This window comes from Fragaria vesca, linkage group LG2 (genome assembly GCF_000184155.1).
Source record: "Fragaria vesca subsp. vesca linkage group LG2, FraVesHawaii_1.0, whole genome shotgun sequence".
NCBI lineage: Eukaryota > Viridiplantae > Streptophyta > Magnoliopsida > Rosales > Rosaceae > Fragaria > Fragaria vesca.
The window spans coordinates 31000109-31011660 of NC_020492.1; the positions used below are offsets into that span (position 1 = coordinate 31000109).

An 11552-nucleotide genomic window follows, 5' to 3' on the forward strand; every position below is an offset into this window, starting at 1 on the left:
ACTCTAACGTTATTAATGTTTCCCCTGGCCTCGTTTAAATTGCCCAGTCTGCAGAGTTCGGGTTGGATCTAGTAGGAGACGAGGCATAGTCACCCGTATTTCTGCCAGTTTTCGCCAGTAGGTTACCTGTTCAACCTACTCGTGTTTTCTTGCTTCCGCTTGTGTTTAGTAGCTCTGAATACTTTAGAATTTTTGTATTTTATGCGATGTTCAGAAGAGATAAATTAAGAGTGTAATTTGAAATTTTTCGATTTAGGGTTGTCCATCTGCAAGGGAGATTTTCTTAAACTTTTCAGTAAATTTTCCTTGGAGGTGGTCCCCGCACGACTTACTCTGGGTTTCAGGGTGAAATTTGGGGTGGGTCGTGTCACTTTGTCTCCATAATGGGTCTCAATTTCTACTAGTTTCTAGAGCTTCTCCTCTTCCCCATTAGTTCCCTTTATTTTTCTCTCTCATTCGGCGATGCTCGATCCTTCCCGAAGGATCCCCCCGTTAGCCGACTGATGTCGATCCCTCCCCATAAGAGGTTGGTGAGAGATAAAATCGAGGTTCAAGTTAGTGTTCTCTTCTTTTCAAGAGAAAGTCATCTCTAATTCATCTCTTTGTACATGCCCAAGAAGGCCCAAGGTTGATAGGGTCCAAACACAGTATATGGAACGACTTAAACTTGCCTATACCAAATTTGATCAATTTCTCACATATTACGTATCGGCAAGCCAGGATATTGCCAACAATATATCCATAATTTGGGATTTTGATACACATGCAAATTGAAAAAGAGGTATGGGCACACCACCCCCACAGAATATCCTCATTGGATTTTCATCGAATGACATCATTTGTCTTCGATCAGGGCATGGGCTCTCTCAAGACTCTTTGGGTTGCTTGAACTAAATATAAAAAGCCTTTGATGCCCACAGAGCCATTCTGCACTAGGTAACCCAATCTACGAGCAAGACCCACACCAAGCTTTGAACAATCTTGCCTCACTGTGGATCCATAATCCTAAGTCAAACATTTAGGTCTGATCATCCGAAAGTTTGTAGGGTTACCTCATTCGCTTACGGAAAAAGAGTAAACACGATATTGAGAACAGTAAGGCCCCAGTGGCCTTGCTAAGGACTAGCCATCTTAAAAGCACAAATATTTTGAAGGGCTCATGGGATTTCCTCCTCTAGTATCACAGTTTAAGTATAAGAATTCTCTGATAACTATTTCGGAAGTGGCCTTCACCTTCATCAGCATCCCATAACTTCTCAAAAGCTTTGGCTTTCTTGCTCTCACGCTTCTCTCTTAAGGAGACCAAGGCGTCCTCCATCTCGTTCAACAAAAGCTTATTCTTTGAGCGGAATTCACCTCCTCCAATGAAGACGCCAAGAGTTCAAGTTTTTGAATTCTGATATTTGCCTTCTCCAAGAAAATATACACAGCAACTGCAATCTTCAAAACAAACACAAACTCTCTTGAATCCCAAAGTTGAATTTCTTCAACCCAAGGCTGGGATTCCCATTTGGTAACTACGCTAAGGAAACCCCTCCATGGTTCAGGGGCATATGTAGGGACATGGATTTTCAAAGTCGAAATCTCATATGCACAGTCGAGAGAAATTGCCCAGATGAGTGGAGTGGACCACGAGAAAACCACGACTCAAGAGTACCAACACCGCAGGCGAGGCACGTATCCTTATCGGTGACAAGGAATATCTGTCCCACGGACAGTAACCTTGTAGCATCGTAGTCGTCAAGAGAATCCACAGGGATAACTCGAATCTCAAGCAACAAAGGATTACCTTCCCCGCAAACAACAACCTGGTAATTCTCGAATATCGCCAAATGAAAGAGTTTTTATTTGGGAAGATCCTCGTGGGATCATTGGACTTATTAAAAACCTTTGGAATCTAAGTTAATCTCAGAAGGCTTAAGTACAGAAGGTGAATCAAACACCACCTCCTTACTTGAACAAGAAGTTGCAGTCTCATAGGTTTCGCTATCTTAGACCCAAAGCAGCTCGACTGCATGTGTTCTTACAAATGTAATAAAAGTCTTCTCCTCCTCTTAACCTACTGCTTTGAGATGATTACTCATTTAAGCATCAGAGGGTCTAAACTCGGCACTACTCCGAGCTCTGACTATTTTGCAGGTTTCAACTACCATGAACGAATGAGAGACGAGTTCATTCTCTCACAGATGAACGATTACAACCTTCTATTGATGGTTGATGATTACAAAAGAAAGACCTTCATACAAAGATAGGGTTTCTAGCCCTTAAGAGATGGCGAACCGTCAAGAGATTTCCTCCCTGATGATTTTGACTTTCACACATACCATCAAACCCTAGGTCATTAGTATCATACATCTGAAATGCATTATAGTCAGCACATTTTGACTTTCATACGAAGATAGGGTTTCTAGCCCTTAAGAGATGGTGAACCGTCAAGAGATTTCCTCCTTGATGATTTTGACTTTCACACATACCATCAAACCCTAGGGCATTAGCATCATACATCTGAAATGCATTATAGTCAACACATAGAACTGCATTCATTTCCTGTGATACTTTCAAAGTAAGAAGATCAACAACAGAATATGCGTATTGTCCACCTCTGATCCCCAATCTGAAAGATGTTTGTGAATTAATCCACAACAACCTCTTCCATACCTTTCTCCGAGTCGTACTAGTGCCCATGCTTGTGAAAGAGATCATGTAACCAATTTTTTTTCTTTTTGGGTAATTGTTATCCAATAAAAGTACTTGTTATTAAGAGCAAATGCACCCATTTTATGTGGGTTTGACCAATTTTTAACCCGGGTTGAAACACTATTCACTCAAATTAGTCCTTGGTTATCAGTTGGACAATACAACAACAGGATCAATCTAGGGACCAATTGCTATTCACATTTAAAAAAATTAAATGATTTGTTATTGATGAAAAATATGTGATTGTTACCTTTTAAATATGGTACATCAGATTCTAATCTAATGACCCATATTAAAGACCTGAAGGAAGACATCAAGTAGCTGACCTCATGCGTAAGAGGCAGACTTCACATGCAAGTGACATATCTGCTATAGGCATCTATTATGGACCCCGCGTCTCGATTGGTCTGGGCTAAGACATGGGTTAAGGATTAACCCACCACTTGGTCAGATCAGCTGGGCTCCACATGGGACCCCTGGCTAACCCAGCTCAATTTGCATCCGGTGGATGATGTTTTAGATCCTTGCTTTGATCCAACCGAGGTAATCAACCATTTGCTGCATCTGCTCTAAGAACACCATCTTTTAACCGTGTCAACTTGGCACGCTGTTCCCAGTAGTCATGTTCCTAATTTAACAATTTTTCAAGCTTGAGAGAAAGCTCGCTATACTCATTCTTGTTAGCTACATTTAGAGGTAATGAAAGCACAACTTGCAACCAACCACACAATGCTTTATTTTCACCACCCCTAACCCCCATATTCTGATCTCTGTCGAGCATTAAGCGCAAATCTAGTATGTTTGATCTTATTCATTACCATAAACATAAATAAAACCATGAGACGTACATTGTCATCCACCATTAAGCACTGCAACACTACCTTCATTATGGGTCTAGAAGCTTTCACAATGAAGTGTTTGGGAGTTTGATAGGGGAGTCGCACAATTTGCTTAAAAACCGCAATTATCATTAAGACATGATCTCCATGAATGGGAGAAAGGTTCCAATCTCAAGCTGCAGGAAACAAGTCTAGCCAATCCACAGAGGCTACTCCAAGATTCAGCCTAGTGCGCATACCTGGACCTCTCTAAGTATAAATCAAACCAAAGAAACTAAGATCATTCATGTCACAATAGATCAACGTATCTCAAAGTTGCATTTGCCATTCACGTCGTATTTCCCGTCCCTCCTTCTCGAAATTATGTAACATCTCAATAAAATCGCTTAATACCACTCATGGTAACTATGACTACCTAGATCATTCAGGTCACAATAGCTCAACGCATCTTTGAAAAGTTGTAGTTGCCATTCACACCGTATTTCCCTTCCTCCTTGAAATTATGTAACACCTCATAAAAATCGCTCAATACCGCTCATGGTAACTATGACTAGTCACGAAGAGTACATAACACTAGCCACGAAGAGTACATAACAAGGACAAGATACGGTAATGCTCATTCGTCGTAGGATGGCCTTAAAAGCCCGTTAAACACTAACGAACCCCTGATCCATTAGTTTCATGCATCACAATATCAATAAAGTGTTTGGAATTTGATTGAAAAGCCACATTCAATCCAAAAAAGTGACACGCCTGATTTACCGCTAGAGAGGACGACCCACAATTCAACATCCCTACTGCAATCACAAATTGCTCGTACAGTCAACATTTTGTACTTTGGTTTCACTCAAAAACACAAACATTATCTTCTTCTCACGAACAACTCTACAAAGACCTTGAACCGTAGCATCATTATTGATACCACGATAGGTCGAAGCAAGATTTTTCATGGAAAACTCGACAAAATGGTGCTAAAATCTCGAACCCTAGCAAACGGCTAGAGAGGGTTTTCTCTTTCAATAGTCATAAAGTAATCAATGTTAACATTTATAATTTTTGAAGGGTGTGGCTATTGCCACCCTACCAACTACTTTCTTCACCCTACAAGTTTCTTATTTATCAACAGACTAAACTATCCTAATATAGAATTTCAACAAGTGACAATATCTTATTTAAAATTACAACTTATTTTTCTTACTACACCTTACAAAGTAAACACGTTTTACACATTAAGTTAATATCTACAATTTCACTTAAACACTTTCTTTATAATCATTCATTATCTTCAATCGTTCTTATGTTATCCTAACAATTTCTATGCCTCAAAATATATCGTATTAACTCTAGAAATCTACTTGGAGTCTACAAATCAAACGATCTCGTTTTTGATTTCATGTTTCTTCATTTGTGAGACTGATGGATTGAGAGAGAGAAGATGAAGAAGCCAAGAGGAAGATGAATAGAAAGAAAGAAAAAATGTAACTAAACCCATATTGAAAATGGGTATTTTCGTTATTGCAAATGGGTGAACTAAGTGAAATTCAAAGAGAAATTTTATTAACGTATCCCTAAATATTAGATACACATCTCATACTTAATGCACCACCTATTAGCTTTGTTGTTTTAACATTTTACTAAAAACGCATCCCCAAACTTCATAAACTATCCTCATTGACAATACACAACTTATTCACGAAATACTCTAACTCTTTTCTAAATTTGCTAGTTAAGCTCGGGGGTTTACAAAAATAATTATTGAATCGTTTATCAAGAATACAGTAACACAGTTTATGACAAGATGCATGAACAATCAAAACATTTCAAAAGATTGTTGTTTTATATCAAAAGGATTAGCTAGTTATGTTCAAACTTGAATGTTTCTGGCGACCTAGCGTGAAGAGTGTGCGCATTGAAGACCATACATTAGGGTTTCGCATCTTCACTTAAGTTGTTCTTATAGAGGAGGAAAAAACTTCTCACCACACATGTATTTTTCTAATTTGAATTTGAGAAATTTTATTCACATCTTTAACTACTAGATACACATATCTTGTTCACCTTATTTTCTCTTATCACCACACATGTATTTTTCTAATTTGAATTTAAGAAATTTTATTCACACATCTCTAACTAGTAGATACACATCTCTTTTTTTTTATGTAAATTATATAAGACTTTGTATGTACGTAAAATTACCAAAAAAATATTTATATCAAAAATGAAGAAATCTAAGTTGAAATATTATATCTCGCTTAAGAGTTTTTTTTCCTCCTTTATTCTTAAGTGAAGATGCGTTGAAATATTACATCCCGCTTAAGCATGGTGAAAATATGAACAAAATGGTTGGTAGAGTGGCAATAGCCAAACCCTTTATGAAACATTAGATTTAGTCGAAAACAGTGCTACACTTGCTAGTCTTTCTTGAAACACATAATGACACTAAGAAATCACTGAAGCTCCTCGTAACATTTTATGTCTTGACAACTACTTTAGATTTAAAAGCTATCCAAATGGGATTGCATTTAGTACAAAATATGCAGGCCGCAAATGTAATTGTAGAATCCGATTGTGTGGAGGCATTAACAGATATAGGAAATCCTCAAACGTTGGATAATGCTGAAGCTTTCATTATGGATGATATCATAAGTATACTTGCGATGCTAAAATGTGATAGTTCATACATCAAGGTTGTGTATACAGTGGCGCATAGGCTTGCTACAATATGTTATCTAGGTAGCCAAAATGAGATTTGGTTCAACCAAGCTCTTGAATGTATTCTAGACCTTCTGAGGGACTACTATAATCACACGTGAGTATCACAAGTATACAGACTAGTAAAAATACGCAAATGTGTGCATAAATATGAAGCATAATCAATCTTCTAGTATGTTTTCATAACAAGTTTTCCTATCAGATTGTGACAATTTGATGCAACAACTACACGAGGGCATGATGCTCACCACTAGAGACAAAGAATGCCACTGGACCAAAATGACTTGGAATTTTCACTAATCTCCCTATAAGCCTGATTTTGACACCACACTGGATTTAATATAAAAAATATAACTTAATCTCCAAAGGAGAAAGACAGGGAAAAAATACCCATTTGCCCATGTGTAGTTTTGATACTTTATCCAGGTTGTGGTGGCCAGCTATATTATTTGAAAGAATGTGGAGATTTAATGATGCTGACATCTTAACCCACATTTAGATTCAAGTTTTATGCAAACATGAAACACTTTTATAGTGGTCCTGTGCTCCTCCTGGTGCTTGTTCTATATTCATGTTGGACTAAACATGGGCAACAACACTACTACTACAAGAACAGACTCCTCTAAAGTGGACACTAATGCAATTTATGGGAAAACCTGTCCTTGAACAATTCATGTGCTCCAAAGCTTCTATAATTCTCATTTAGAAAATAAACCAAAAGTTGTTAACCAGTCAATCCCTCTACCCTCTCTAACTATATGCTCTACTCAACAACAGCAACAAACAAAAGGGCCTTGGTATCAAACAATATGTCAACATCCATGTTTTGACTATTGCTTCAGATGGTGTTGTACATGGGGAGGCAAAGAAGCAAGGGGCTATTTCAAATTCAAACAAAGGGTATCATCAAAAACCCATAAATCACCTCAAATTCCTTCTCTCTATTTTTTTTCTCCCTAACATAATAATCTCAAATTCTAGGCAGTAACAAGTTTTAAAACTCATTATCAAAAAAAAAAAAAAAAGGTATTAAAACTGGGAAAGGGGGTGAAAGGCTGAAGCTGAAAGGGGAAGGAGAGTGTGTGTGGTACCCAGATGGCAGATACCACCATTCAATGGTGTCAGAGAGCATGTGGGAATGAATGAAAGTGTGGCCCTGAACCTTTCACAATTCACATCCCATATCAGAAAAGAAATCACAAAATGAGACAAAAGTGTCCTCTAAAGTAAACCCTTTACTCACATGATAGAGTGACCAACCAACCCTTTTCAATTGGGAATTTTTTCTCTCTTAATATGGTTATCTGAGTAACAAGTAATAACTAATAGGTAATAACTTAAGTTGTCTGGTCTTTTCAGCTCTGCCCTAGCTAGCTAACCCAAGCCCTACTTTATAATCTAATTGGGGGGAGCTAAGTTAGATGCTGCAAAAAATCTAAAGAAGGTGGCAGAGGCACAGCTTTTTACCCTCCACTGACTCATCCCCACAGCCTTTTCCATTTTGGGGCTCCATATCAAGACCAGTTGTTATACATCTGCGACCGTTGATCACCATAGATCAAGAAGGTCTGAGTCTCAAACAGTACAGTGACTTCATACTATACACACCTCAGTGAAACTGACCTCACATAGAAAAGGTAGTAAAAGATGACTAAAGTAAATTCAATTATTATAAAACGATATCATATATGAAAATTTACCACTACTCTACTAGGATACTGCCCCAGCCCTTCTTTGGTATGATACAGTGCTACTTAGTTACTGTGGTCCAGCACATATCTAAAGAGAGAAATTAGAGAAAGAGTACAGACAAGTATATAGGCCCCAGTCCCATAAATCAATCCCTGTTCTTCTACCGTATATAATTAGGTAATTATTGTAACTAGTATAAATATATATATATATATATATTAATGATGAAGGTGATCTTTGCTTAGATCTTGTCCAACAAGTTTCTTTGATGAGGGTATGATTTTTTGGCTTCCCAATTGTTTCTGCATTTAAAGAAAAAACCCAAAAAAAAAAAAAACAGAAGACAAAATTAGAGTAATGATCATTCCCTTTTGACCCAAAATTGTTATTCTTTTTCTTCAGAGAATAGTAAAATCAGCAAAACTTACCACAGCAAAAAGTCAAGTTTCCCCATTGCTGGCCATGATCAACTTTCTTAGTTGCATTCCAGTGGTTCCATACCCAAAAGAAAACCTATAAAGTTCACAATTAATAGTTTAAGTTGACAAAGAACTACATTAGCAAGTGGCAACTACGAAAGTAATGACTACTATTGGGCGTGTGGTTTTGCTTGTTAAACAAGTAAAGAAGTAAGTAGTACCTGGGCTGGAGAGAACAGATTTTGGGGAAGTTGCATTGGAGGTAGAAGCAGAAGTGGTTGGCAGTAAATTGTTATTATTGCTATTGCTATTGGAAGATGAAGATATTGCTGAGGCGCTATCATTGAATTGTGCGGAAGCAGTTGAGAAGACATTAATGTGGTCTCCAGCTACTGCTGGTGAAGCAAACAGGTTCTCCGGGAGATTGTGCTCCACACTGTTGTTCGAAACAAAGGTAACATTCAATAATAGAGAATATATATATATAAATATATATATATATATATATGGACACTGAAAAAATTATATTCATATATACAGTGCTGCAACTATATACAATCAAGTTGAATACCTTTGATGGAGGTCACACTCTTCAGCATTGGATTGGTTCTTGCCACTCTTCTCCTCTTGTTGTTCACCATCTAAAGCATAAGTTTGGGAAATGATCGAGACTGATACAATGTCACAAAGGAGAAATGAATTAACTACCATTAACTTTTTACTTTTTACTGCATCAAGAGCTCAAGAACATGTTGAAGCCTAGCTAACCTTCTGAGACATCTGTGAAGGGTTGATTTTTAGGTGTCAGTGATAAAGTTGGGGAGGGAAATGGAGACCCTTCTGATTGACCTTGATAGTATTGATGATGATTGTTATTCTTGATGCCTAGAAGATGCATGTTCACAAGTCTTCTTTCTTGGAGTTCAATAGCATGCTCCAAATTAGCTTGGTCCTCTAATTTCCTTCGTAACATCATCTCTTGGGTACTGTAATACATTCTTGATCCTGCAAAAACATGAAAAAACGCCCTCAATTTACAGGGAGTTGCTAGTCTTCACCATTTACAGAAGCAGACAGACCAGGTGAGAAAATTTATTGTTACCAAGATTAAAGTCATATGGCTCCCTAGAGTCAACTCCGGATACGCTTGAACACAGAGAATAGTCCCCCCTCTCCAAATGTTGGTGTAGCTTCCTGAAATTGTATAATACAAAGAAAGTTAGATAACAATGTGGGAGAAGACCAGATTTGGCAAAATAAAACAAATCTGAAGAGTTAAAGATTGTTCAGTACTTGTCTGGTATTTTCCCCTTCTCCTTATAAGGCTTGACAAGCACCCGAGAATCACATACAAAATGAGGGTTCCCTTTGGCCAAAATGATCCTCACAGTTTCCGAATATACAAATGTAACAAACCCAAACATTCTCTTCTGCTGGTATGGAATCCTCACATCTTGCACGGGTCCAAACATGCTTCAAAAACCAAACAATCATGCTTCAAACCTACATACTTCATTGCTAGAAAGAAAAGGCTAATATAAAAAAATAATGATTACTTACTTGAAATAATTAGATACATCTTCTTCTCTAAATGTACTATCAGCTGGGAATGTCAAGTAGATCTGCCTTGAACTGGGAATTACATTTCCACCCAAACTCGAAATATCATTTCTCTCATGCTGGTATCTCCCAAACTTGTGAAGCTCTTCTCCCATCATCAATGACCTGAAACACATCAAAATGCTATCATAATTCATCATCAATCCCAAACCAAAAACTGAAGGTCCCTAATTACAAGTATGAGGAATATACCTTTGTGCGTCATTTTGTTGTTGCTGCATCAGAAAGTTGAGGCACTTGTTGTAAGGCAAAGAAGAACCATTAGACATGAACTGAGAGACTGCAGCAAGTTTGTGTTGCTGAGCAGCAGCATTGGATCTGAGCAAGTCTTCACACTGCTCAAGCATACCGACATTTCCAGGAAAACCATCACCGTGGAGAAAACGGCAACTATTTCCATTTTTACAAAACCCTCTTGCAAAATACGAGCAGGGCTTCCATCCCAGCCCGGAATTCACATCTTCAGAACCAAAAGCACACTCACAGTGAGCAGAGTGGCTTTGCTTGTTCATGGAGTTCGTACCATAAACACCTTCAAGGCCTCCATCGAAAAACTCCTCCTCGGTCCTCGGATCATTGAGGAAAGAAAACTGGAAGTTGTCAACAAGCTCAGTGGCACTAGAAGAGTCATTGATGGATGGCGATAAAGACCCAGAAGCTAGGTTAGTGCTTTTGCTAACAACATTGGCATAAGAAGGGGAACAAGTGGAGCTGGGACTAATGGGGTTGCTGAGGCTCCAAAGATTCGAGGTTGGAGAAGATGAAAGGGAAAGTGGGTTGGGCCTGGAAATGGGGTTGAAGGATGGAGTCTTGGAATGAACAAGACCCAGTTGGGTTTTGGCATTGATGATGAGATTGTGAAGCAGAGTCTCTGGTCCAAATGCCAAGCGTATCATCTCCTTCTCACTCTGGTCCTGAATCAAAAGGTACCCCATGATTTTCGACGCATTTTCAGAATCCAAGTTCTGGATTCTCGAGAAAACGATCTTGGTAGCCTCGTATGAATCCATGGGAGGCAAAACAGAGAAACCCAGTACAAATAAAAAACCAGAGAGAGATGAATAAGAGAAAAGGAAGAAGCAGAGAAAGAGGGAGAGAGTGACGCTGGGCCAAGCTAGCTGGCTATAAAAAGAAGCAATAATGGGTGTGGGTGGATTAATTTAGTATAATCATTGTCATAATAAGGGCTGTAAAACAGAGACTAAAGCAAAACCAGAACAGTACGAGTTGGGTACTGTTTGGTTCTGAACTGTGAAGATGATTGACGAAGACGAAGAAGAAGATCATGAAGCTACTCCTCTTGGATACTAGCTTAGAACCACAAGCTCAACATAATAGGTACATTGATGAAGGATGACAGTGTACAGAAGTTGCAGCCTTGGGAGAGTAAACTCACTCTCACACACACAGAGTGGGACACTGGGTTCATTATTTTTTCTTCTTCTTTTGAAATGTGTTGGTGTCTTTACAGAAAGAGACAAAGAGTGGGAGAACGGGTTCAAAATACTTGTTTAAACAAGGTGCGTGAGAGAGAGAGAGAGAGAGAGAGAGAGAGAGAGAGAGAATAAGTAAA

General features: G+C 38.4%; 1 protein-coding gene across 1 annotated transcript; it reads right to left on the bottom strand.

Moving 5' to 3' along the window:
* Window positions 1-8201: 8201 nt before the first annotated feature.
* On the bottom strand, window positions 8202-11032 carry LOC101291700 (zinc finger CCCH domain-containing protein 53-like). Its single transcript, XM_004293114.1, has 9 exons — window positions 10172-11032; window positions 9920-10084; window positions 9653-9832; window positions 9462-9553; window positions 9128-9364; window positions 8931-9030; window positions 8581-8795; window positions 8369-8453; window positions 8202-8242 (listed from the first exon to the last, which is right to left on the bottom strand). The coding sequence occupies exons 1-8, from the start codon at window positions 10987-10989 to the stop codon at window positions 8416-8418; spliced, it is 1845 nt and encodes a 614-aa protein (XP_004293162.1). The 5' UTR covers window positions 10990-11032; the 3' UTR covers window positions 8202-8242; window positions 8369-8415.
* Window positions 11033-11552: the final 520 nt, after the last annotated feature.